The sequence below is a fragment of the Aulonocara sp. 'chitande type north' Nkhata Bay genome, linkage group LG11 (genome assembly GCF_057382095.1).
Source record: "Aulonocara sp. 'chitande type north' Nkhata Bay isolate Kocher_YH1m ecotype deep benthic linkage group LG11, A_spYH_male_GT1.1, whole genome shotgun sequence".
NCBI lineage: Eukaryota > Metazoa > Chordata > Actinopteri > Cichliformes > Cichlidae > Aulonocara > Aulonocara sp. 'chitande type north' Nkhata Bay.
The window spans coordinates 38,944,405-38,972,134 of record NC_141354.1 but is presented as its reverse complement, the minus strand read 5'-3'; the positions used below and the strand labels follow the sequence as shown (position 1 = coordinate 38,972,134).

The 27,730-nt window shown below is 46.7% G+C and overlaps 3 protein-coding genes across 7 annotated transcripts; 1 reads left to right on the top strand and 2 right to left on the bottom strand.

The window, feature by feature from the left end:
* The first annotated feature begins 830 nt into the window (after window positions 1-830).
* LOC147319835 (uncharacterized) lies at window positions 831-17,938 on the top strand. Of its 3 annotated transcripts, XM_086312623.1 has the most exons (5): window positions 1,281-1,477; window positions 1,680-1,910; window positions 2,020-2,164; window positions 15,520-15,628; window positions 15,941-17,938. In XM_086312623.1, exons 2-5 carry the CDS (start codon window positions 1,841-1,843, stop codon window positions 16,022-16,024), a joined length of 408 nt encoding a protein of 135 aa, XP_086168749.1. In that variant the 5' UTR covers window positions 1,281-1,477; window positions 1,680-1,840; the 3' UTR covers window positions 16,025-17,938. The 3 variants fall into 3 exon arrangements, with proteins under 3 accessions (XP_086168748.1, XP_086168749.1, XP_086168747.1); XM_086312622.1 differs by lacking the exons at window positions 1,281-1,477; window positions 15,520-15,628; window positions 15,941-17,938 and adding exons at window positions 831-982; window positions 2,559-2,980; XM_086312621.1 differs by lacking the exons at window positions 15,520-15,628; window positions 15,941-17,938 and adding an exon at window positions 2,559-2,980 and having other exon boundaries at window positions 1,282-1,477.
* Window positions 6,492-15,725, bottom strand: LOC147319836 (C-C chemokine receptor type 6-like). Of its 3 annotated transcripts, none has more exons than XM_086312618.1 (2): window positions 13,819-15,725; window positions 6,492-9,587 (listed from the first exon to the last, which is right to left on the bottom strand). In XM_086312618.1, exon 2 carries the CDS (start codon window positions 9,562-9,564, stop codon window positions 8,434-8,436), a length of 1,131 nt encoding a protein of 376 aa, XP_086168744.1. In that variant the 5' UTR covers window positions 9,565-9,587; window positions 13,819-15,725; the 3' UTR covers window positions 6,492-8,433. The 3 variants fall into 3 exon arrangements, with proteins under 3 accessions (XP_086168744.1, XP_086168742.1, XP_086168743.1); XM_086312616.1 differs by lacking the exon at window positions 13,819-15,725 and adding an exon at window positions 12,778-13,806; XM_086312617.1 differs by having other exon boundaries at window positions 6,493-9,587; window positions 13,837-15,725.
* tmem116 (transmembrane protein 116) lies at window positions 17,695-26,565 on the bottom strand. Its single transcript, XM_086312620.1, has 11 exons — window positions 26,325-26,565; window positions 24,593-24,639; window positions 23,946-24,009; window positions 23,031-23,162; window positions 20,740-20,844; window positions 19,770-19,819; window positions 19,594-19,677; window positions 19,365-19,500; window positions 19,140-19,284; window positions 18,966-19,045; window positions 17,695-18,585 (listed from the first exon to the last, which is right to left on the bottom strand). Exons 1-11 carry the CDS (start codon window positions 26,412-26,414, stop codon window positions 18,415-18,417), a joined length of 1,104 nt encoding a protein of 367 aa, XP_086168746.1. The 5' UTR covers window positions 26,415-26,565; the 3' UTR covers window positions 17,695-18,414.
* Window positions 26,566-27,730: the final 1,165 nt, after the last annotated feature.

The following is a 27,730-nucleotide window of genomic DNA, read 5'->3' as shown; positions in this document are numbered from 1 at the left end:
TACTTTGTACAAAACGGATTTTATTTATTGTATCTCAAATTATAGCGTCATACAGGACATCAGAATACCTTCTTCTTATCACTTAATAATGCAGAGTTCATCATATAGAAATAAAAAAACTAAAGTTGTGTGCTATTTGAACACCTTGCCTGCCTGGAGGACTAAAGGACTCCGTGAGAGACTCTCACCCTAGCAGCACCTGTCCCTCTCCTCCTCTTCAGTTCGCCTCAACATACGCTCGTCATATTTTGTGATATGATTTACTCTGAGGTGTTTGACAAGGTTAGTGATGTTGCCACAACCATACATGCCAACCCTCCCGATTTTTCCGGGAGAATCCCACCTTTCTCCAGATTTTCCACCCGGACAACAAAGTTGAAAAACCATATCGCAGAATTCATAGCGCGGCCCAGCCAATTCCAGTTTCCAACAATGACGGCAGCGACTTAGTTTTAATATTACTCTTATTTCTCTTTCTGGGTCGCAAAAAAACTTTTAACATATTTTCAGGTGAGAATGTAGCTGTGTAAACTTCAAATATCTGAGCCGACCGACACATCGTCTTCAAACCCCCGGTCTTTCACCACTCGGGTTAAACATGATGTACAAGTCACTTTGATAACTTAAAAATGTTCTTGTTTGGCTTTTTCAGTGTTTTATTTGTTCGTGAGTAAATCGGTTTGGCTGAGATTAAAGTTATTAGATTAGATTAAATTAAACTTTATTATTCCCTCGGGAGGGTTCCTCCGGGGTTTTCACACAGCTGAATAAACATCAAACAGAAAACTGATTAAACAGAAGAGTTTACGTCAGTGTCCGGTTATATTTTAGACAGCAAGGAGCAGACGGCAGAGTTTCACTCCACCGAGGGAGCTCGTGACGTACTACCCGGCTTTCTTTAGACCGCGAAGGCCGGTCCTCAGGTGGAAGCAGCCTCTGAATTTGGACACCCCCGCTGTTTCCGGGCCGGCCAATAATAACGGTGACATTTAACGTATTTTATCCGATAAATAAACCTTGTAAAATATATTTATCCGCCCAAACAGCCCTTTTGAATGTCTCCCTAATTCTGAGGTCTCAAGGTTGGCAAGTATGGCCACAACACCTCACTTTTTTTGCCACATTTATTGCAAACCACGGCTCAGCTGTTTGTGGAGGTAAAATACATCCGCACAATTACGCTCAGCCATTGTTGTGAGTGTGCACGCCAAGGGGCTGTGAGACATTTATACAGCCGTATTTCACACATGACTATGAAAGGCGGAAGAGGAAGTAGTTCCTTTGAATGTAGGCAATCCGAATGTTATAGTTTCTTTCCACTGTGTTCCTGTTAATGATAAACTACAAATTTACTCTAAATTACTAAAATATCGATATTTTAATGTGAGAATCGATTCTAGAACATAAATGATTGGTATCGGAGGAATCGATATTTCAGGATCGATCCGCACATCACTACTGTACGGACTCCACACTGGTGAGGCACGCTTTCTGTAGCTCTTCTCCCTGTACTAAATTATCCATATAAATTCGGTGTATTTGTCTTTGTTAAGTATTGGCTCCTAGGGTTAAAAGCTCTCAAAGTGTTTTCAATCGCTTTGAGTGAGAAAAATGATATTTGGAACTGCGCTTTATCTGTTGTATCATCCGTTTGTGTGGAACTGACTTGTGTTAAACAGGGTGAGGAGAAGCCTGCTGCCGCTGTGTGACACTGATTTTGCTGCTGCACTCTGTTTTATAGGAATAAACCCTGTTTCCAGCCAGTCCGTGTCTGTTGTCACAACGCAGTCGACCATTTCACATCTGCTACATGCACGTCTGTGACTGAGACAAACCCGCGATGGCTTCCCTCAAAGCGCTGCTCTCTGCGCTGACCCTGCTGGCTCTGACTGTGGACGCCTCGTCCGGCCGTGAGTATTTCATTTGTTTAAGCGCCGTGTGGCTTAAAGCCGCTCGCAGTGGTGCTGCGTGATGTTTGTAGAGCATAGTTTCAATAAACCTCCCGTTTCCTTCTGTCAGCCGGGTACAGCAACTACAACTACGACCTGTCCGGTCAGGACCTGACCCGTCTCTACAACTCGCCGGTGATGACGGCTGAGAGGATGAAGAGGCCGCTGGAGGGGACGCCAGTTATACTGGGACCACTCAGCCACTCCGGGGTTCGGTCGGTCCGCACTGAACACAGAAACATTTCCACAAACAAACAGAAGTTGAAACCAATAATCTCAATGCTTTTGAAGATCTTTAGTTAGTTTGACTTTAATTCTGAAACATAACAAACAAAAATGTTCCCTCTGTGCCGTTTGACACTGTAAGTGTGGGAACTGAGGAGACTGTTACTGTAGAGTCACAGTTTCCTGTGCTTGCTTGTTTGTGTTTGTCGTATTTTTGTATTCAATAAAGCTCCAGATGTTTTCTTTGGATGGCGGCACAAACATCATACTGTTCCATTAAGACAACAGTGGAGCTTTTTTAATGCATATTCCAGTTTGTACAAACAGCTGAAACCCTTAAATGCATCGTTCTGATCACTGTGCTGTTGTGATTTCATTGTGCAGAAAGCAAGCAGATGTGTTAGACCAACTGAGGTCGACACGTCACATGTGCTGGAATAACAAACACCCCACTAACTGTAAGCTTCAGACAAACGTCTGCACACATTCATATACACAAGAATGTCTACGGATCTCCTTTCTTAAAGGCGTCTCTGACACGAGGAAAGATGACAGTCTGCATGTCTGTGGGAACTAAGGTCCCTGCTGTGGAACAGAGACACCACCACTTCCTCTCTTCACATTACACTGACAGCTGTAACCCTGGATGTCTGTGGGCTTATGGGAAATGCTGTTCACACAGTGACTACTGAAAACAAGATGAAATTATATCAGTTCTTACACATGTCTGTGTGTGACTGAGAGCCTGTTCAGAGGATGGAGGTTTCATAAAATCATAAACGAATAAAACCTTTCAGTGTCAAACAGATTGGGGTTGATGATTATTAAATCATTATTTGGGCTCAGGGACCCCCGGCTTCATCAAAGCTATTAGAAAACTCCATCAGTAAGCAATTTAAAGATAAAGATAGCACCCTTAGGTCTGTGTTACATACATCCTGTGTTTTACCACATGTTTACCTGGAACTACAGAGGGGAGGAGCCATTCTGTACAGGTGAGGGAGAAACAGGAAGTATTCAGACTCCGTGATAGAGGAGGAGGAAAACCAGGTGAGTGTTCATCCTCCTTCTATCCTCAGAGTCTCCGAGTCATCTTCCTCTCTGCAGAGGTAAGAGAATCACAGCGATTCTTGTGGACTGAAACTCCTCGAGTTTTAGTTTGGCAGATGTTTCAAGTTATTTTACCCCTTCAGGAAAAAACATCATTAACACCTGCAGGGAGGCTTGTAGTGGACTCCACCCCCTGTTGCTGATAGTAGGGTGCGCCCCTCACCTGGGGACAGGTAACTGAACACAGACATGAAGCAAAGTGGGAGGGACATTCTCACATTAAAACTAATACTTCTTTATTTACAAATGACATTTTAAAGATTTCATTTAATTTCCTGGCAGTTATTTCATGGCTCAGGCTTTGCAGGGCTCGAGCGTTTTGATTGGACGCCCCCTGGTGTCTGTGCTCGGTATCTAAAGTCCAAATGCAGAACTATCGATGAAGACATTTATCAGCTGAGCTCAGTGGACACATCATACGATGAGGGAGTGTTCTGAGGGATCGGGTCAGATCTTAACTTGTTGCCATCAGGTGAGATGATTATCTGTCATCCTGTGAAAGTTTCTATGGGACGAACTATTGATCCAAATGACAGTGTATGGGAAAAATGTTGTTGATGACAGAATGGGCCGCTCGTGTGCAGGTTCCTTCACTTCACTGTGCATCCATGTCCTCCTGCAGCACAAACTCAACGTTGGTCTCACATGAATAACATTGCATGAACAGCACTGTCTGTATTTGATTACAAAGATATGCCCAGACACAAACTTAGGCCCACCTCTCTGAAGTACGTTATCAATGTGCACATCCTGTCATGTGACCACGTGGATTCCTCTGCCAGAGTCACGAAACTGTATTTCCACAGTCGACAGAGCAGGAAGTAGAAACACAGCGTTAGTCCCATTTTCTTTTTCTTCTGTGGTCAAAGTCTCTGAGTCAGCTGTCCCTCTGTGAGCTGGAGGGGAAATATGGAAGGATCAGCTCAATGCTGGACTGTCTCTGGATTCATTATCCTCTGACCGTCACACTTCTTTGTCTCCCAGTCTTGGGCGCGAGTCTTGTACAGACTTGTTTGTCTGACTCTTGTTCTGCACTCACAGTCAGTGTTGTTGGTTTCTCTGTCAGACTGACTGAACATGAGCGGTTTGGAGGAAGACGAGGACACAGCAGAGTCTCCAGGATCCAGCCGTCTGTCTATGAAGAGCGATCGGTCCAAAAATCCTCCTCCAGGCTTCAGTACTGATCCTGGACCCTCAGGCAAAGAGTAAGAGCCTGTTTGTGCTGTAAACTGATGTCTAAGATGATTCTGCTGCTGTGTCTGTGAGAGCAGCTTCGCTGAGCTGCTCTCACAGACACAGCAGAGCTTCAGTGGGGCTGTTCAACATCAGTTTGTTTTCCAGCAGAGAAACTAGTTTGGCCTGAAAACATCAAACTCACTGAGAAACACATGATCGAGTTCTTCTGTCTGTATCTGTATGCAGCTCAACATCTGTGAGGATTTTTTGACTGAACTGATAACGGGGAGATGGGGCGTAGAGCGCTACATCTCTGCATCAGACGGAGCCAGCTGATGTGGCATGTCCCACCGGGAGGGGACCCGGGACACGCTCCAGAGTCTATGTCTCTCGGCTGGCCTGGGAACACCTCAGTGTTCCCCCGGAAAAGCTAGAGGAGGTGGCTAGGAGAGGGAGGTCTCTGCTTAGGTTGTTGCCCCCGCAACCCGGCCCTGGGTAATATGACCCTGGATGGGAAAAGACTGGGAAAGCATAAATCTAGCAAATAGTTCAAATCGCCTCTGAGAAACAGCAGCACCTGTCGCAATAAGGACCGCAGTTTGATAGAGAAGGTCTCAAGGGACTCAAGCATTCTTTATGGCCTGGTTTGGTTTGTATGTGTCCATGTACACACGGTTTGAATCAGTCTGAGGGAGAAGGAGCTCTGCTGCCTCGGTACTGTGGAGTGGAGTGAGTAAGATGGGCGGTCCATGATGGGATCAGTGACTCTAATGTCCCTCATCACTCAAATACCTCCAGATTCTGGCCAGTGATGGTTCCAGTCTCATGAACCAGTTTGCTGATCCTGTTACATGCTGACATCTTTGGCACTGATGCTGCCAACCCCCCCTCTGCACCACAGACTGGTAGACATGTATGTATATGTGTGTATATACAGGGAGTGCAGAATTATTAGGCAAATGAGTATTTTGTCCACATCATCCTCTTCATGCATGTTGTCTTACTCCAAGCTGTATAGGCTCGAAAGCCTACTACCAATTAAGCATATTAGGTGATGTGCATCTCTGTAATGAGAAGGGGTGTGGTCTAATGACATCAACACCCTATATCAGGTGTGCATAATTATTAGGCAACGTCCTTTCCTTTGGCAAAATGGGTCAAAAGAAGGACTTGACAGGCTCAGAAAAGTCAAAAATAGTGAGATATCTTGCAGAGGGATGCAGCAGTCTCAAAATTGCAAAGCTTCTGAAGCGTGATCATCGAACAATCAAGCGTTTCATTCAAAATAGTCAACAGGGTCGCAAGAAGCGTGTGGAAAAACCAAGGCGCAAAATAACTGCCCATGAACTGTGAAAAGTCAAGCGTGCAGCTGCCAAGATGCCACTTGCCACCAGTTTGGCCATATTTCAGAGCTGCAACATCACTGGAGTGCCCAAAAGCACAAGGTGTGCAATACTCAGAGACATGGCCAAGGTAAGAAAGGCTGAAAGACGACCACCACTGAACAAGACACACAAGCTGAAACGTCAAGACTGGGCCAAGAAATATCTCAAGACTGGTTTTTCTAAGGTTTTATGGACTGATGAAATGAGAGTGAGTCTTGATGGGCCAGATGGATGGGCCCGTGGCTGGATTGGTAAAGGGCAGAGAGCTCCAGTCCCACTCAGACGCCAGCAAGGTGGAGGTGGAGTACTGGTTTGGGCTGGTATCATCAAAGATGAGCTTGTGGGGCCTTTTCGGGTTGAGGATGGAGTCAAGCTCAACTCCCAGTCCTACTGCCAGTTTCTGGAAGACACCTTCTTCAAGCAGTGGTACAGGAAGAAGTCTGCATCCTTCAAGAAAAACATGATTTTCATGCAGGACAATGCTCCATCACACGCGTCCAAGTACTCCACAGCGTGGCTGCAAGAAAGGGTATAAAAGAAGAAAAACTAATGACATGGCCTCCTTGTTCACCTGATCTGAACCCCATTGAGAACCTGTGGTCCATCATCAAATGTGAGATTTACAAGGAGGGAAAACAGTACACCTCTCTGAACAGTGTCTGGGAGGCTGTGGTTGCTGCTGCACGCAATGTTGATGGTGAACAGATCAAAACACTGACAGAATCCATGGATGGCAGGCTTTTGAGTGTCCTTGCAAAGAAAGGTGGCTATATTGGTCGCTGATTTGTTTTTGTTTTGTTTTTGAATGTCAGAAATGTATATTTGTGAATGTGGAGATGTTATATTGGTGTCACTGGTGAAAATAAATCATTGAAATGGGTATATATTTGTTTTTTGTTAAGTTGCCTAATAATTATGCACAGTAATAGTCACCTGCACACACAGATATCCCCCTAAAATAGCTAAAACTAAAAACAAACTAAAAACTACTTCCAGAAACATTCAGCTTTGATATTAATGAGTTTTTTGGGTTCATTGAGAACATGGTTGTTGTTCAATAATAACATTATTCCTCAAAAATACAACTTGCCTAATAATTCTGCACTCCCTGTATATACATATATGTAAGCTTACATGAGGCTGTACGCTAAGCGGAAGGAAGGGGGCTGGGGACTGGTGAGTGTCAGCACCACAGTCCAGGATGAGACAACAAACATCCACGAATACATCACAAAGATGGCCCCAACCGACCGAGTGCTCAGTGAATACCTCAGGCAGCAGAAACCCAAGAAAGAGGAGGGAGACGAGGAACCATCATGGAAGGACAGGCCCCTGCACGGTATGTACCACCGGCAGATAGAGGAGGCTGATATCCAGAAATCCTACCAGTGGCTGGACAAAGCTGGACTGAAAGGAAAGCTCGAGAAATACCAAGAGCTGGAGAAGACGTGGAGGGTGAAGGTAACGGTGGTCTCCGTGGTGATCGGAGCACTAGGTGCGGTGACTCCCAGGCTTGGCGAGTGGCTCCAGCAGATCCCCGGAACAACATCGGAGATCTCTGTCCAGAAGAGCGCAGTCCTGGGAACAGCTAAGATACTGCAGGACCCTCAAGCTCCCAGGCCTCTGGTAGAGGACCCGAGCTTGAAGGATAAACCGCCCGCAGGGGCGTGCTGGGAATTTATTTATTTGTTTAATACACACACACACACACACACACACGCACACACACACACACTGCTCGTGCCTATGGTACGACAACTTTTCTCCGTGCCCCTGGTACACTGCGCAGAAACACCTTGCCCCACACACACACACACACACACACACACACACACACACACACACGCACACACACACACACACACACACACACACACACACACACACACACACACACACACACAGAGGCAACAATACCAAAGTATTTCGAGTGCGTTACTGTCACACACATGTGAGACTCTTTTCTGCATATATTTTTGCACAGACTTCTGCTGGGCTGTGCAAAAACAAAACGACTGCTTGAATCAGTTAAGAGCAGCAAAAACTGTCCTTGGAAAAATAAACTGGGTAATTGAGTATTGAATATTTTTCTTGTTTGACCAACATTTTAGTGCATTTTTATTATAAGAATGTGAACATTGGTGAAGAGACGCACTCTGACCTCCAGGTCAGCTAAAACATGCATGAAACACAGTGATTCACCGCCCAGAGTCACACCGTCAGCAGAGCTGCGCACGGCGCCAGGGCGTCCCTTAAAACAGCAGCAGTGCTGAAAAAGGTCGAAGGTGCACGAGGAGGCCTCCATGAAGGAGAGATCAGACGAGTTCAAATCAGACGTGTTTTCGCGGTTCTGCACGTTCAGCCGCCGTTTCAGGTGACAAAACACTGACAGTCATCACTCACAAAATAATGACAAAAGAAAGAAAATGCAGGAGTTTGGATATTTCACGATCAAAATAATGAATCAGAATAAGAGGTGCAGCTCGGCGTTAGATCTCTTTATCTTGAGGAATCTCGTCGGTGCGACAGACGTGAATCGCGTTCGGTGTTAGAGACCTGGATCTTCAGAGATCAACCCACGGATGTCTTCACATAGTGAAAGAAGCGCCACTGTTGCTGGACCCGTCCATCGAGCGCAGAGTGGAGGACATGTAGAAGTCGGAGGTGACTCTGGAGAAGCGGCGTGGGGCCTTTCCGAGACACCAAAGGTCCCTGAAGATCCTCCTGAACTGGTTCCTGAAGTTCAGCCCCACCAAGGCGTACAGCATCGGGTTCAGGCAGCAGTGCAAGTAAGCAATGGTCTGCGACGCTGTCAGGGCCATCTCCAGCATGTCCGCCTCATCCCACGAGTACTCCTGAAACATGGTGACCGTGTTGTACAGCAGCACTATGTTGTAGGGCAGGTGGCAGATGATGAACACGGCCACAACCACCAGCATCTCCCACACCTCTCTGTGGTGCTGGAGATTCTTGGTCTTAAGCAGGGTGATGATGATGCCACTGAAGCAGAAGATCGTGATGAAGAGTGGCAGGAAGAAACCCACGCTGATCTGAGTGATGGGGACGTCCACCCTCACCGCCATGGCTGGGCCTTCAAACTTGAGCTCACAGACGTACGCAGGAGTCCTCTGGATATCAGTTTGGTTATCATCGTCGAATACGATGTGATTCATGTGTGACGGCTCGTACCACTGATAGAAGTAGAAGGTGGGGATGGACACGAGTATAGTGAAGATCCAGATGATGGCGCAGATGATGGACCTGTATGACAGCCAGCGCCTGCGCCGAGCCTGGGCGATGGCGATGTAGCGGTCAGTGCTGATGCAGGCGAACAGCAGCATGCCACTGTACAGGTTCACGCTGTAGGAGCCGCGCAGCAGCTTGCAGGCCACCTGCCCCATCGGCCACGACCACAGCTCGTTGTAGACAATGAATGGTAGCGCCAGCACAAACAGCAGGTCGGCGATGGCCACGTTGATCAGGTAGATGTCAGTCATGCACTTGATCCTCTTGTAGAAGGCGTAGGTGACAATGACCATGCTGTTCCCCACGAGGCCCAGGATGCAGAAGATGGAGTGGATGTACGCGCCGATCACCTTCACCACATTCGGGTTGTTGTGAAAAACACAAAATCCATCATAATCATAATCTAGGTAGTCACTGACATTATATTCATATTCATAGTAGGACATCTCCGTGGTGTATGGTTGGTTGGACATCAAATCCTCTGCAGAGTAGATCACTATAAAGGAAGCAGAGAGTAAACATCAAACTACAGCAAAGGTGTCTGATGGACTCAGTGAAATGATCTCTTGCCACCCTAGTTTAGCATATGACAGTGATGTATATGTATATAAGACAGCATTAAATGGTAAATGGCCTGTATTTATATAGCGCTTTACTCGTCCCTAAGGACCCCAAAGCGCTTTACATATCCAGTCATCCACACATTCACACACACATTCACACACTGGTGATGGCAGCTACATTGTAGCCACAGCCACCCTGGGGCGCACTGACAGAGGCGAGGCTGCCAGACACTGGCGCCACCGGGCCCTCTGACCACCACCAGTAGGCAACGGGTGAAGTGTCTTGCCCAAGGACACAACGACAGAGACCGTCCGAGCCGGGGCTCGAACCGGCAACCTTCCGATTACAAGACGAACTCCCAACTCGCATTAACACTTTGAGCCGAGCTACAGTTAAGACTGAATATAAACTCTAAAGCTGAATATATTGCACAGTGTTACCCCCACTCCCCCCGCCTCTACCATTAACAAATGGTTCAGCCCACAGCGTGGAGCCGCTATATTTCTTGTTGTCAGTAGCAACCGATGCCTATTATTGTTCCAGAGCACTTTTTGAACAACACCGTGGATTTCACACAGCTGGTTGGTTATGACACTGTGGAAATGGACTGAAGGTGAGTGTTATTAACTCTCAGTGCGCTGCGAATCACATGACTGATTTCAGCTGACATAGCAACAAGCTGCAGCCGCGCTGAGTCTCTATTCCTTCTTGTGTTGAATGTTCGGACTTCCTATTTTTACATTTTAATGACAGGTGACTAAACCCAGAGTTAGGATGAAATATATACAAAAGCTTTGCTTTTTCCTGAATACTATTGTCACACAAAGAGTAAAGAAAGAAAAAAGGCAACACGTGAGATTTAGTTGTTTAGGACGAAGTTTTGGGAGTGATGGCAGCGAGTGAGAGAGTTTTGAGATGTTTAGCATGGAGTGTGTAGTCAGCGTGTTGTGTGTGTGTTGTGTGTCAGTGAGGGCACTAATGAATAATAATAATAATAATAATGGATACTTTATTGATCCCCATGGGGAAATTACTTGTTTTTCTCTGCATTTGACCCATTCACTCAGTGAAGCAGTGGGCAGCCCACTAAGCAGGCGCCCGGGGAGCAGTGTGTAGGGACGGTACCTTGCTCAGGGGTACCTCAGGGTAGCCGTTAAGTGGATTCGAACCGCCGACCTTCCGATCATGGGGCGACCACTTTACCTACTGAGCTATCCCTGCCCCCCAAAAATAAGTTGTTTGGTTATTTTGTCCGTCTGTTAGTTCACACAGTGTTTCTTCGTGCGAGGTGAGGAACTCTTCGTCCAACCCGCTGCTGTGCCCGCACGATCTGACTCCCCCTCTCACTCTCTGCTGTGGTATGATAGACGACGTCACGAAGAGGAGAGTTCTGGGTTTTTTGTGAATGTGACAAAGGCTGCAGTGCAAACACTGTCTCCAGGTGGAAACAGGAGCAGTGATGCACGTCCTGCTGTCAGGCCTGCAGCTTTGTCCCTGTGCTGTTCTCTGTCTCGTGGCCACAAACTCATTTTCTTCACTGACACCAATGATTCGTGCGGCATCTTATTGTGACACCTGCTTGTTCTCTCATTGTAGTTTCAGTAGTTTTAAATGTTTGTACTAAGACACGCCGGACGCACTGACTTTTAGATAAATAGTTTTTAAAATGTGACAGTTTATATTTGCATTTCAACTTTAGTAAAATTATTCACTAAACATATTTGTGGTTTTTACAGTAAAGCGAATATAACTACGACTAGGATTTGATGTTTTTGTGTGATTTCAGATCAGTTGTGTTACTACAGCTGAATGATACCAAACAAGGCGAGGTAACAAAAGATGTAAGGGTGAAACACAAAGTAGTGAAAAGTGTGCGGTTATGTCGTGCTCCCCAGAGGGTGAACCCAACAAATCATGAAAAATGAGCTTTTTGTTCATGACGGTGCAGATTTCTGACATTTTGTGTAAATTTAAGCAACAATCAGATTTTTCTAACAAAGTGTGAAGCTTCAGTTAGACTTGTGTTTGTAAATGAACCGCCCCATGTTGTGTAGCTTTACCGGGCTACATATTTATTTATTATACAGGCTACACAGTACTTAACATTCAAACTCACACGTGTTTCATTATGTGGGCTAAAGAAAATAATTCAATTACACAAACGTGCAGATTCAGTGCATGTGAACCATTGTAACCATATGTAACATATGTGTTTAAAAAGGCTTTGATTTGACCCCCCCCCCCCCCCCCCCCACCCCACCCCATTTCATTTCCATGCCAGCCTAAGAAAATGTCTCTAGATCCACCCGTGCTTCATAATAATTCAATAAAATCCACGTTCTTCATCTGCATCTCTGCAAACACTTAGCAGCATTACTAAAGCCAAAACACGTCTAAAGTAACAGGTCACAGTAACAACAAAAAGGCTGATCAGCAGCAGGAGGAGAGTCTGAGCACCAATCCAGGCCTAACATTCCTGAGAAACACGAACACGCCAAAGTGAAAGCAGCTCGCTTCATTCTGACTGTCAGGTTCAGGAAGGAGGCGACCTGTACGGATACAACCTGCAAATAGAAAACCTGTTTACACCTGTGTGATGTAATGACCTGCAGTGTGAGGGAACGAAGGACCTACCAGCAACGCAGGAGAGGGAGGCAGTTCAAGCAAAGTGAAAGTGAAGCAGCTCAGAGGCAGCGTGCTGTGTGCAGGAAAGACAAAGGACCCACAATGCAGAACAGAGAGTTAACTTAGGACGCAGCTTTATTTCGAGGGAAACTCCTCATTACAATAGACGTGACAAAAACAAACCAAAACTTCAAATGCAGAACTGGGGAACAGGCACCTAGAAACTAAGAATACTTGGGCCACGAAGGGAGGAGACGCAGCACAAAGAGGGCACAATGTGACGAAGAGCATAGGAAGAAGCAGACACTAAATACAAGTGGAGAACAGGGCAAAGAGGAAACACCTGGGAACACGGCCGGCACAGACAAAACAGGGAAGAGCAAAACAGACGGGAGACTAACAAAGTAAAACAGGAAGTACACAGAGATGCAGACTGACTGAATACAGACTAACAATGACACATCATAATGAAATTGACTACTACTAATAATACATACCAGAAAACATTCGGTCACCGACCCAGGACTGCGACACTCATACCTGTGACAGGTAACCAGTTGAGCAGGAAATAAGGCATGGCCTCTCAACTCCTCCTTCTGATTCTTATTCAGCTGGGTCTTCAAAAGAGTTCCTGTCGGATTTCTCAGACTTTTTCTCTGATTTAGTGCTCAGCTCAGATAGAATAATTATTGTGGGTGATTTTAACATCCATGAAAATGATCAGACAGGAGAGGGTTTTCAGGAAACACTGTTAAATGTTCAGTTTCTATGCCACGTGTTAAAACAAGATCTAGAGTGTGATTAAAGTGGTGGGTGGGTTCTTTTACAGTCTAATAACAGATTAAATGCCATGTTGAGGCTGTCATTCTTAGCATCTACATGGATGTTAAAATCACCCACAATAATTATTTTATCTGAGCTGCAGTGACCAACGTTCCCTCTAATGTTTCACGTGTCTGAACACACAAACTCCCCGAGCGGTCCTTGGACCACTGTGAGCGACAGCAGACGTGCACTGTGGTCACGACAGCATCGAATCATCCAAGTTACATGTTTTATTAAACTAATCAAATTACAGCATTTATGTTAGACTACTTTTAATTAACTGCTTTAGTCCACTTACAATGAAAATTTTAAAAAATTTGGGAGACCACCAGGGGGACGTAAGGAAGATGGCAGCATAAACCTGCAGCTCCCGGTCAAAACTCGAAAGAAAACCAGAATTCGAATATTTCCACCGCTAAACCGTGTAATAAATGCCATGGAAGGTGGAAGAAGGTCAAAAAGACAAGGAAACATTAAGGACTTTGTGAAACAAGCGGAGCTGGCAAGAGGAGGCAGCGCAGACATGTCCGAGAACAGCGTGCAAGGCGAGCAGATGGAAGGAGATGCAGCTAGCCACCCTCACGCAGACTTCCAGGACATCATTAAGGAAATTCACTCACTTAAAGCCGAGTTTAAAACTGAGTTTGCCACGTTTAAGAAAGACATCACACAAGAAATGAAGGACGAATTCGACAGTTTCAAGAAAGACATACAGATGGACAATGACTCACAACATCCACCGAAGCACCTCAGGAGTTGAATTTTCTTCAATGTCCAAGTCCGTCACCTGATCCTAACCCCGCTCAGCATTTCACTCTGAACTTTGGACAGAAAGGCCACAAACAAACATCAGCTGCAGGTTGGTGCAGTAAAGCTGTGGCAGAGCATTAAACAGCAGGAAACCAGCATTCAGGCTGTCAGTGCCAGCAAAGGGTTTGGAATAAAGTAATAGAAACAATCATTTTATTTTCAGTTACTTCATTTGTCCAAATTCTTTAGAGCCTCTAAAACAAAGGGATTGTGCTAACAGTACTCCAGTTTCTCCCATTTTTAATCCGTTTGTCCAACCCACTGAATTAAAGCTGAAAGGCTGCACTTCAGCTACATCTGACTGGTTTCATGTCACTGTGCTAATGTCCATTAGAAAATAAGTCTCTATACAAATATTTATGGAGCTCCAGAAGTGGAGGCTGCTGAGGGGGCACTACTGCACAAAGCGGCGAGCAGTGAAGCAGCTCGTGTTGCTGAGACGTGCCCGTCAGTCCACCACAGGAGGTTTTTGTAAAGCTTTTATTTTGATATTTTCTTTGACCAGAAAATTTGCATATTAGCTAAATATTTAGTTCCCCGTAACATTTAGATTTAAATATAAAAAGGTACAAATTTTGTCCTAAATGTGTCATAAAATTTCAGCATATTTTAGTTACAGTCTAGAAATCCACGTCAGTAAATCCTTTCATACGTGCAGGTTGAGCTCTTTCTGCTGATGTGATGAAACCTGTTTACGAGCAGCAGCGTGGAAACTCCGGCTCATCTGCCAAGAGACAAACAGCAGAGATAACTGAGTCCAAGCAGGGAGTCTGTCAGGACTATCAAACGTCTCTCTGAGCTGTGACGGGACAAATGTCCACGATGGGTTCCTTCAAAGTGCTCCTCTGTGCGCTGACTCTGCTGGCCCTGACCGTGGACTCCTCGTCTGGTAAAAAGTTTTAATGTTGTGGTGAGGTTTAAAAGCAGCTGCGTGGCTGGTTGTACAGAACACAGATTACATCAAACTAACAGCGTTTCCTTCTGACAGGAGGATACAGCAACTACGACCTGTCGGGTCAGCAGCTCACAGATCTCTACAACTCTCCAGTGTACAAAGCTGAATGGATGGTCCGACCGCTTGGATCCAGTCCACGTTTGGACCGCTCAGCCACACCGGCGTCAGGGCAGGCTACACGCTCACCGTATTTATTTAAAAACCTGCTGCTTTCACTACTGCTGATGTCCATCTGGAATCCACCGTCGCCGCAGAAAAAGACGCTGCCTGAGATTCCTTCAGTTTTCTTCAGTTCCACTTTGCAGCAGCTCCTGCTGACGGCTGCAGTGATGGGTCATCATACCTGAGCCCAGACTGGTTTTTATGTTTCCAGGCTAGAAACGTTTTTAACCTTTGCTACAAAACAAAGACAAACCACGGCCTGGCCGAAGCTTTGACATCACAACTCTTTGCTATTCTTTGAAAAGGCTCAGATTGCGTCCAACTGTCGCATTTCTTACTCTGTCCAGGCTCCGCTGCACTTCCTACATCCTCAGATTCGTTCCTTTGCTTCCTTGAGTTCACAGATGCGCTTTGACAGCTCGAATCTGGGACTCTCAGATGTTTGATGAGCGCAGCGTCAGACTCGTTACGTTTTCTCTTCCCTCAGAGTGACGCTCGCTGATGGAGCTCAGTGGCTGATCCACAAAGGTCAGGACTACGGCATCTCCTCTGACACGGTGGTGACCAGCGCTCGGCACATGAGCTCAGCCTGGAAGGTAAGTCAGAGTTTGAACTGAAGCTTTGAGCCAGACATTTTTGAAAGAGTGATGAGTTGCTGAACATAAAGATATTTCCTCTGTGGAGTAAAATGTGTGTTTCAGTGAATGATGAGCAGTATGGAGGCAGAACGAAGCACTAAAGTGTGCGTTCCCTGCAGCCCGTGTTTCACCTGAGCAGACAGTTTAACGGGAGGAAGAAAGTTGCTGCTTTTGTGAAACGTGGAGGAGAAACCTACAACGCCCTCTTCAACTGCCACGTAGCTTCTATTACAATGATGCTGCAGTAAACCTGATTTCTTCATGATACAGGTGAAAGCTCCCAGACAGCGTCACAGGTGGATGTTGTTGTTCCAGCGTTCACACAGTCCGCTTCATGAACTCAAACTTCACTGAATCTGCATCTGAACGACCACACGGTGTAAGATGTCATGTGCTGTTCTCAGTTTACTACCTGGTAAAGATCCTGATACATTAAATCTGTGCAGTTTTAACGAAGACTACACACAGCCTGCAGCGCCCCCTGGTGTTTGTTTCTAAGTTCAGACATGCCCATTATGATAAACTCCTCAGAGCAGCGGTGGGCAACTCCAGGCCCCAAGGGCCGGTGTCCTGCAGGTTTTAGATCACACCCTGGGTCTACACACCTGAATCACATGATTAGGTCATTAGCAGGCCTCTGGAGAACTTCAGGAAATGCTGAGGAGTCATTTCGCCCTTTAAATCAGCTGTGATGGATCAAGGACACATCTAACACCTGCAGGACGCGGCACTCGAGGCCTGCAGTTGCCTACTGCTGCCTTAGAGCAACATACGTCCCAATCACTGCGTAACAACACATCAGTGTCATAAATAAAACATTAATGCTAAACCAGTTTCCGTCTGTGTGTGCACGTGTTTCCGTTCAGTCTTTTAGTATTCTGACTCTGTTGTCTCTGCACTGTATTCGTGTTCACAGGCTTTGAATCATTCATGACGTAAATCCAAACGAGCTCATTAATGTCACGGACGCCAACACTTCAGAGACGCTGACGTCGGCCTGAAGAGCAAACTGATTATTGTGCAGATTGCCGTGAAACGCCCGCAGCAGACGATGGGAATTGGCAGGGATCCCTCTGAACGGGACATCCCATAATGAGTGAGGTCAGGCTCCGGTGTGAAAGAAGCGATGGTCGTGTGGTGTGACGGCCTAGGAGACATATTCCTTATTTCTTTCAAATAAATATTAAAAATGTTTCATTCTATGATAAAAACACTGAGGCAGCAAACTATCGCTGTAAGCCAAACGCTTCAAGTGTTTTTCCTACTGTCACAGATTTCCTGACACAGTCATCTTCTACAGCACAGGCGTCCAACTCAGCCTCAGGGCCGGAGTCCTGCAGCTGTTAGACGAGTCCTTGATCCATCACAGCTGATTTAACGGCTAAACGAGCTCCTCAACATGTCCTGAAGTGCTCCAGAGGCCTGCTAATGAACTAATCATGTGAATCAGGTGTGTTGGCCCAGGGTGCTATTAAAACCTGCAGGACACCGGCCCTCGACACCCCTGTTCTACAGGCACTGAGCACCCACAGAGCACACGTAGCCCCTCAGCAGGCTTCCACAAGCTTCCCAATCAAAAGAAAGCAGGCAGGGTGTTGGAGTCAAGTTGTTAATTGTTGTCATTGTGTTTCTTAAATTTGTAAGTCTTAGTTTAAACTATATGATCAAAGACATTCCTTTGATCCTGACCACCTCCCCCAGCTACTCTGGTGCTGGGGAGGCTTTCTTAGGCAGATCTGTTTCCTGTGTGGTAAGCTTCCTGCTTTTATGGTCCTTCTGTGATCAGCAGGTCACACAAACGCACAACCATGACACACACACACACACACACACACACACACACACACACACAGCCTTATCTTTTAGAACCATAGGGGGGTTTGTGAGGGGAGGTGCTTGTGTTTACTGTTGTGTAACTGTTTTCAGTAAACAGCTGTGAGGAAGGCTCCTCTCTGAAGAAGTTGGGTTGAGTCGGGTGAGGAGCGTTGAGCTCCAAGAGCCTGTTCCAACCAGCCTTCCCTTGCTAGCAAGTAAAATCGATCGATCGCTGATTGTGTTGTTGTTGAGAATAAGTTTCTAAACCAGTGGGGCCTGTGGAGGCGCAGACCCACCACAGGGGAAGGGAGGGTCTAAAGAGAGCTGGTGTCAGACAGATGAGCTGATCTAAGAAGAGTAAGGAAAAGCATCTGGAGTCTAAGAGTGGAAATGGAGCCGCAAATGACAGGAAGGAAACGACGACTGCGTTCTGTAGAAATCTCTATTTTAATGCAGTCAACAGAAATAAAAGGAAAACAAATTCAGATGTGATTAAAGGAGCATATTTACAAAAAGTCTCAGAGATTAAATCTGTTTTTTTAAACACAAGGAATAATTTTCTGTCATTTGCACATTTCATAAAACATACAAACGTCCAAAGAAACGCGTCTTCATTTTCACTGTGCGCCGGTGACCAGCAGGGGTCATGTGAGCTGCCTGAACAAACCCCTGTGAGGCCCGTCCGTGCGACGGAGTTCACAGGTGACGATGTCGCGTCTCTTTCAAATCCTGTTTTCGGCGTCGCTCTTCCTCTCGGTGTAAAGCCCCCCCCCCCTCCTGCTTCTTCCCTTTTTTCTCGCCTCAGTGGTTCAGGATCATAGGTGGAAGTTTGATGCAGAAACAAAGTGTTTCCCCCCTCGAGGAAAGCGAAAGTTCAGACTCTCCTCTCGAGGCAGCTGGCAGAGACACGCCCTCGGTCTCAGTGTGTCTCAGGCGAGCGTCTGCAGGGTCTGGTAGCCTCTCCTCTTCTGCGCTCGCAGCAGAGGCGTCTGAGTGTCCGCGTCTCGAGACGAAAACGTCCTGCGGGCTCGCCGCAGGTACACGCGAATCCATCCGTAGACCAGACAGTTAAAGAAGCCCTGAGAGGCCGAGGTTAACGCCTGAGGACACAAGACACGCTCGGGTCACTGCACGAAAGACACGTGAAACAACCTGAGAGAGGCGTGTGACTACGACAAAAAGAACCACAACGATGAGCCTGAGATATCCTACGTGATGACTCGCACAGAAAGCAACAAAAGACCAGTGAAGCAGTCGAGACGGCACAAAAAGGAAGCTTAATGAGACATAGTTACACAAAGAGAACATTCAAAGACCACAAAATGAGCCCGACACACAAATTCAACCACAAAATGTTCGACTGCTGTCAAAAGATCCAAATCAAACAAACTGTTCAACAGGAAAAGACGACACGCCACCAAAAACAGGCTGAACGAGCTCAGAGCGTAAACGCCGTCGTGTTTCTCTGGTACCGACTCACCTGCAGGATGTACAGCACCACCCCGGCTTTGCCCTGGCACGCCGCGGGATCCGCCACTCGCAGAAACGCCAGGATCACCGCTGAGGAAACAACACGACAAACAAAGACACGCTGAAACCTCGCTGACTGCGTCTGTCGCCAACAAGAACAATTCAGAGTCCGCGCCGAACAAACCTGGACCCCAGCAGAAGACGAAGACCAGCGGGTACAGGACCATCCTCCGGTCCATCACGCTGAACGAGGCCCGCTGCTCGCTGCCCAGGTAACCGTTAGAGGTCACGATGCGCCTGTAAATACAGCGCGCTTTGACCACGAGGACCTGCGGGGGGGGAGAGGGGAGGTCACCTCCACGTGATGTTCGTAGAATAAGACGCGTCTGTGCGACGAGCGTGAACTCACCGTGATGCTGAGGAGGGTGACGAGCACGGTGATGAGGAAGACGGTGATGTGGTAGGTGTGCAGGTACAGGCAGCTTCGGCTCATCGGCTGCTCGTCCGACATCAGGAACAGCGCTCCGGTGTGCATCATCAGACACCTGGTCGGATGTGGAAAAAAGCCCACTGAGCTTCTGCGTGGAAGCAATCGGTGGATTTGCTCGCGGCGTGAACACTTTGTGTTCTGGCCTCACCTGTAGGGTTCGGTAAGGTTGGCCTGACAGTGGCTGATGTTCCCCTCTATGATTACGGGCAGCATCAGCAGCACAGGAAGCAGACTGCAGACACACAGAGCAGGACACACTGTTATCAGTACCACCGTGTGTGTGTTTGCATGCATCCACAGAGTGAGGCTTTGCTGCTCACTCACCATGAAACCAGAGCAACGATTTTACCCGCCGTGCTCACTCGGTTGGAAACCTGCACAAGGATGCAAAATATCACATCAGAATGTATTTATAGAGCACATGTTAAAACAACAGTGTTGACCACAGTGCTTCACAGTAAAAGCATGAGACAGGCGACAACAACAAGCTAGAACAGCCAACTCGTTAGAACCAACAGCCACAGTACAAAGATACGTTTCAGGACGTGATTTAAAAGACTGGATCGACTCGGCGGTACGAACATGAACAGGGAGGTTATTCCAGAGTCTGGGTGCCACGGTTGCAACGGCCCGGTCACCGAGACCTAGGTTGTGCTGGGAGCCTGTGATTGGCCGATCTAAGTGCGCAGAGAGAGAGCTGGGCGCTAAATTATTCAGAATTTTAAAAGCGAACAAAAGAATTTTAAAATCTATGCGATATTTGACAGGGAGCCAATGTAGTTTGGCTAAAATTGGAGTGATGCGTTCGTAGATTCTCGTAGCTGTTAAGAGACGCGCAGCTGCATTTTGAATTAACTGAAGCTGGTAAAGAGAAGAGTGTTGGAGGCCCGAGTAGAGCAGTTACAGTCGTCCAGTCTGGATGTGTGCATAAGCTTTTCAAGGCCCTTTAAAATCATTTTAAAGCCTCATGTTTACTGAGACAAACAAAGCTGTTCATGCTGCACCGACGTGATCAGGTACCAGATCAAAACTATTTTGAAGCATCAGGACCAAACATGGGGAGGTCTGTGCCCCGTCAGGACACTGGAGCATCTTTTTATCCTCTTAGGTTTCCCCACCATTCTACTTTTACCGAGCCTCTGGGAGCTGTGGGCTGCGCAGAGTTTGACCCTGTCAGGTTTGCCCTTTGTGTTATTCTAAAGCTTTATGAGCTGCAAACAAAACCCTGAAAGCTTTGTTTACTACCTGTTGTGTGTGTTTTGCTGCCCTGGCAGCTGGACAGATGTGTCTGTACCTGTACAGAGTATCCATCCATGCAGCTGCAGTACTTCTCCTTGATTCCTTTGTAGAGGTTCCAAATGTAGTAGAGGGTGTAGAAGAAGGAGGCCATGTAGAAAACCTGAAACAGAGTTTGTGATGAGCCAAATCCTCGCTCACGTTCGCCGCGCTGATTTTCTAAACAGGTCACCTGACACCCCGCCCCCTTTTCAGACTTTAATAGAGCGCGAGAGCCAAAAGGGGCAGCTGACCCGGGGTTGTTGCTCTGAGTGGGAGATGTGGGTCAGGAATGTTTTTCTGCTTCCAGGCTGTGTTCTGTCCTGGTTCTGCTGCTCCATTTCATCCCAGAATGACCCAGTTCAGGATCTGGACCTGGTCATCTGGGCCAGAATAGCTCACTCGATAGATATTTGGCAACAGAGACGTCAGCTGTGTCCCAAAACGTCGGCCGCATCCTTCGGAGGACCCGGCCTTCGCGGTCTACGTGGGCCGGGTCCTTCGAGGTGCGAGACGGTGAAATGGGACGGTCCAGCCTTCAGATCAGCGTCAGCGCTGTGTGGGTGGAGTTTAATAAACTCCACGTCTGCTCCTTGCTGTCTAAAATATAACAGGACACTGGAGTAAACTCTCGACCGTCTCACATTTCTGTTTAATCAGTTTTCTGTTTGACGTTTATTCAGCTGTGTGAAAATCCCGGAGGAACCCACCCGATGGATTAATAAAGTTTTATTTAATCGAATAGTCTAATAACTTTGATCTCAGCCAAACGATTTACTCCGGAACAAATAAAACACAGAAAAAAGGAAAACAATTACATTTTTAAATTCTCCGAGTGACTTCAATATCATGTTTAACCTGAGTAGCGACAGAGCGGGTGTCTGAAAACGATGAAGCCGGGAGTCCGCTGCTCTCGCCGGCTGGAGTGACCATTGAACCCCCCGGTCAGCTGTCGAGCTGGTGGGTAACAGACGTCTCCGAAAACGTCGGCGCACTTTTGCAAATATGCGATATCTTGATAAACCGAGCAGATATTTGAAGTTTACAAAGCTACTTTCTCGCCTGGAAATATGCTAAAAGTTTATTTTGTGACCCAGAAAGATTAATAAGAGTAATTTTAAAACTTAGTAGCAGCCGCCATTGTTGGAAACTGAAATTTGGCTGGGCCGCGCTATGAATTCTGGGATATGGTGGACCACGAAGGACACACCCGACCCATCCTTCAAATTCGGGGAAATGAAGGACGCATTTGAAGGAGTCGACGAATTGGGACAGCCTTCGTCGCCTGGCTGTGACGTGATCGGCCTTCAAACGCGGCCTCCGGAGGATGCAGCCGACGTTTTGGGACACAGCTGTCATTTACCCGCTCGTCCTCAGGTGCTGGATTGGTTGTCATAGAAACAGAGGTAAAACTGCACCCAGTTTTATTTGATGTAAACGGGACTGAACGAGCTGGATGAGTCACTGATGATGAAACATTTAGAGGAGAGAAGCTCAGCAGGTTACGATCCGGACGAGACGCAGCTCAGCTCTGCAGCTCTCCCAGTTTCTCTTTAGTTTTGTTTCCTTGGAGCTGATTGAATTTATTTTTGTTTCTCTTTCAATTTTTCATCACGATTGCTGCCCCGACCTTTTTCCTGCCACTTCCTTTTTTCGGTGATTTGCCCTTTAGCACAAATCCTCTTGGTAAACTTACTCTTGTGTGGTTAAAAAACTCTTTTCTGATAACTATGGATATAATCTGATGACTGCTTTTAGCTGTAAATGTGCTCCACGTGTTAAACATTTGACTTTATTGTGTGAAAGTTCTTGTTTTTTTGGTTCTTGGAACATGCTATTTCAGTTGTGTGTGAGGTCGACTTTGGCTGACTTCTCAGGAAACACTTTGCTTTGAGAATATGGAAATCCCTCGGCAGCTCCACGCTTCACTCTGAAAACTTTCCCCTGAAACAAAGTAAAGAGAACAAAGGCAGCCCGTCTGAAGCGGAGCTTGGTTTTGAACATGTTGGGGTCACGTGATGAAGGTGGAAGTGTTACCAGTGTGGTCTGACCACCGCGCTGGAATCACCTAACCCATCTGGAAAATCGTGTGTGGCGTCGTGTTGTCAGAGCTGCTGCTCCGTCAGATCGGAGTTCGTGCCAGCGATCGGTCTCTGTTTATTTTATTTTAGTAGCTTTATCAATAAAGTTGGCCTGGGGTCCGCACACACACAAACCCTCGGGACCCTCGGGACTTTCAGTTTGATTGTACTCCGTGGGTCACCTTGTCTTACAGTATAACCACAGCAGTCCAGTGTAGAGTTGTTTCACCTGTTCCACGATGTGCAGGTAGTAACAGTGCGTGCTCCGGCTTGTGCAGTCTTTAAAGAACAGGATGGAGCCGATCAGCCAGCACACGGCGAGCAGCAGGTCTGCGACGCTGAGCAGCATCAGAGGCTGCAGCTGCGCGCACACACACACACACACACACACACACACACACACACACACACACACACACACACACACACACACACACACACACACACACACACACACACAGGGATTACAGCGTGCTGAGAAAGGATTTTAAAAGCTGGACGGAGGACGGAGCGAGGCTAATGTAGATGACCAGCAGGGGGCGACTCCTGGTTGTAGAGGCAAATCTGATTGGACAGAAGCTTAGGAGAAAACGAGTCTCCTGTTCACCTGAAGACCTTTCTGGTGGGTTTCGCGTCTCACTCAATAAACACGACGGCGGTTTTATGAACCTCATTAGGACTCGAGAAGGGCGGGGCTTCTTTGTGGCTGATCGGGTGTCTTTGTCCTACTTAGAGACTCTTCTGTATAAAACGATGAGTGCACCCAGCGGTTACGTAATGTTTTCATTCTTATCCACATGAAGGTTAGAAAGCAGAACTGAATGTAAACATGTGAATGACAGTACATCTTTACATCTGAGTGTCCTAAAGTGATGCCTCTGCGCCGGGGAAATCTGACCTCGTTGCAGCGTTGAACAATAGGCACAGTGTCAGCGTTCAGCCCCCTCTCATCACGCCTAGTTTCAAATCAGCGGCTCGGGCTGAGGTTTGGAAAAGAGAACTCGATAACACAAAGGGTGATTTCACAGCGGCCACGTCCAGCTTTTATAAGCACTTCCTCTTAATTATTTTAACTTTAAAGTTCAGACCACAGTTTATCTCACACAGTTTGTGCAAAGCGTCAGAGAACAGAGAAGCGGCTGACCTCGGGCTTCCGGCTGAGTCCCCGTAACATCAGGCAGCAGATGATGGAGCCTGAACCCAGAATGCTGCAAACACAAACACACATGATGAGTGGAACCTCACTGGAAGAGCTCTGTGTTTAATAAAGATGGCGTGAAAGAAAAACAGCTGATTGGAACTGCGCCTGCCTCTATTGTCTGAGCGCTGTGACCTCTGACCCCTCAGGTCTTTCCCACTGGTCCCACACTGGGTAAATGAACCAGCAATAAAAGCCTAATGTGCTCTGACGCAGCCCATTACAAACAAGCCTCTGTACAGGAACGTCCAACAGTCCGGCCGAGACGACGACTCGGATTATTAAAAATGCAGGATTTCAGAGTTTTACAGTAAAAAACAGCGTGTAGGTGTTCAGGTTTTAGACAGTAGCTCTGTGGGTCACCTACTCAGTTTGCCTACGTTACATATCAAAAGGTCAAATGTATGTGTCACTAAAATGTAGTTAGAGTAGCTTGACTTTCCCAGTCATGTTTCCAGTTTTACTCCTGATAAAAACAGTAATGACGACAGTTACTGCTGCTGAACTTGACTGAAGTCAAATAAGCTCTAAATTACTCATGAATGGCTTTTCTTTACTTTCCAGCTGTGCCTGTGGAGGATGAAGACACTGACCTGAGCACAGCCATGACGAGCTGGATCCAACTGACCACGACGTACACCTGCAGGGAAACAGGCAGGCGGTCAGCAGGCTGACACACACAGACACACACTGAGGTGTCTGCACACGCGCACACAGACACACACACTGCAAACTTCACATTTCTTCACGATGAAGCACAAACATCAAACGCTCTTTTGTTACTTATTCGAGCTCTTAGAGCTGCGTGACTCTTAAAGCGATTGTGCTTTAATCGATGCTGCAGTGAGTGTTCGTCTCTCGGTGAGGTCAGTTAACATCAGCTGCAGATGTGGGAGTGAAAGTGTTAAAAATAGAGACAAACAAACTGGGGGAAACACAAAAAACCCCAGAGGAAGTTCAGAAATTCACTCCGAGAGGAGAAAAAGGAAACCGTTGTAGTCTCATTATTACTTCTTTTTAAGATGTCAGTTTAACCGTCTTACACCGATGAGGGTTGAAATTCAGTTTTCAACACACAAAAAGACCAACAAGATAACGGCGAGTGCGCACAACCCTCAAAGTGCCCGCTGACCGCGGCCTCCTCCTACACAGAATAAAACTAAACACGGTCCAAACATCACAAACTGCAGTTCCTCTGACGTCCAGCAGAGGCTGCAGCAGTGACGTTACCGTGGTAACCTCACTGCTAAGTGTAATTCGCAGATTTATCTGGACGTTAGTGAGCAGCAGTTAGCAGGTGACAGCTTTCAACATTCACGAAAGTCATTTTATCTGACGCTCTCACACTCCGATGGACGCGTCACATAACTCGGGGAATAGACCCTGTGCACGAGAAAATGCTAACTTCCTGTTTTAAGAATCACCCATCTTTTAAATACAGTCTGTGAGAATACATCAAAGTATAAATATGAATAAAATGTTTTAAGTAAATGTTTATATTTACTTTATATAAATATAATACATATAATATATATTTAATTATGATCAAGATCAATAGACATTTTAAAATAAACAAATCCATGATTATGTACAAGAGAATAAATACATATAAATATGACTCATCATGGAACTCTTCATACAGCGACCCTGTTTCTCATCACTGAGTCTGTCTCTAATGAGTTGTGCACCAAATGAAGAGTGAGAGGAACCCAGTGTGTGTTTATGATGACTGCTTTCTCTGCTTCTGCATTAAACCATCAGGTTATTATTGTTCAGCGGTGAGCTTTTATTGGAAGTGAAATTTGTGAATTTATTTCACTTCCTTCAGTGAGAGATGCTCGATTTAGTGCAGCAGCACAAAAGTACGAGCTGATTGTTTTACTGGACTTTTGGCAGATGTTGAACTGACGGAGTCTCCGAGTGCAGACGGAACAAACCGAGACTCACCACAGAAAACAAGCCGAACACATCCTGGACGTGGCTCAGAGTAAATCACACTTGGATGGTCTGTTCACACAGAGTAGCAGCGCGGTGTACTGTCCCTTTAAGGCACAGAACGAGCTGCGGCATCACGCGTCTACATCAATATAATCTAATAATACGAGTATGGAAAACAGCTTATCTTTATTCATGCAGCACCAAATCACGACTGTTGTTGTTTATTGTTATTGTATTGTTGTAGATCCCACAATAACACATAGTTCGAGTTTATTTCCACGTCACACCGTTTATCCAGCCGCATGTAAAGCTGCTGAGCTCGTTAAAGTGCTTGAATGTGCGCAGTGATTCTGAGAGCACAGGAGGTGCTGATCGCGATGAGCTCACCTGCGTCCAGTCCTCGGCTCCGGTGGTGTTTGCTGCTGTGTGGTTGGTCATAATCATCTCGTCTGAAGACATCAGAAACTCTCTGAGCATTTCAGATAATCAAGCTGAAGGTGAGAAGGTCACGTGATCGTGCCTGGTCCTGGAGCGGTCAGCTGAGCCTCCCGTAGGCTGTCGGGACCAGCTTTTATCCTGCGGGATGGCACGGTATCCGCTGACCCCGCCCCCGGGGCTCTGACCACGCCCCCTGCCCGTGAGGGGAATACCCACCTGCCTGACGACGCCGCAGCTTCGCTTTTATTAAATTGAATAAATAATTAAATGAAGACGCAGCAGCTGTGAGTACTTCTACTCCAGTACTTGTGTGATATGCTCAGTATTTTCAGTTACTTATACTTTATGTATTAGCTCAGGACTCCTGAGGGAACTGCTGATCTTTTTCCCTGTCCCGTTTGGATCGTTAGCCATCAGAACTATTCCCTGAAGAAAGATGCCAAGCGGATCATCATGGCCGTGCCATGTTGGTCCATTTGATTGACCTTTATTATAATTATGTATTTATTTTATTCAGGGAGAGTGGTGAGGGGAGATAAGCCTCCATACCTCGGAGAGCCTGAGATGTTCCCAGAGAGGTGGAGTCTAAGACCCAACCTGACATATAGACGAACAGGCGCACGCAGACACAAACATGCATTCCCACCCCCATATACACATAAACAAATCCTCGGCGCTCACCTGACATGGAGACAGACACTCCCCAAACTTTCTCTACATCCCAGGTCCAGGTACTCTCGCCACAAAGGGGCAAACCGTACCTAGACCCAGGAGATGTAACCCTTTTCCCTGAAGTGGAGACAAGCAGACCGCCCCCTTATCTCCATTAGCAGGTAGGCCCCGCATCCCAGACCCCAATCTGACGGCCAGCACCTCCTCCCAGCCCCGACGGTTAACAGAGAACAGGGGTGAGTGAAGACACTGATATGTAGTGTTGCTGCGTGCTGTTCTAAAGTGCATTTAAAACACAGGAGCGCATGGTCAATGCTCCCTCTAAGCTGCGCGCGTGCGCAATTGCGCACTGCTGGCACGTCTCTGCGCACAAAAAATCCAACCTGAATTGAAACTTAAACTTTAACAATCCTGTTCTGCAGTGTTAGTCAGTGACTGGCTGCTCCCGTATGGGATCAGAACGATGCCACCTTATCCCAAAGTCCAGCCAATGATGCGATTCACATTCGTATATACGCAGCCAATCAACATCGCTGACAGGCTATGACAGCGTCCTTATGTGCGACACCGGTGTTTTAGCAAAGCGGCTGATGTGGAGTGAAGCCACGTTAATGACAACGTGTACAACCATTGGAGATGTGAGCAGGACAGACGGAACAACTGACGGACAAAGTGAGGACTTT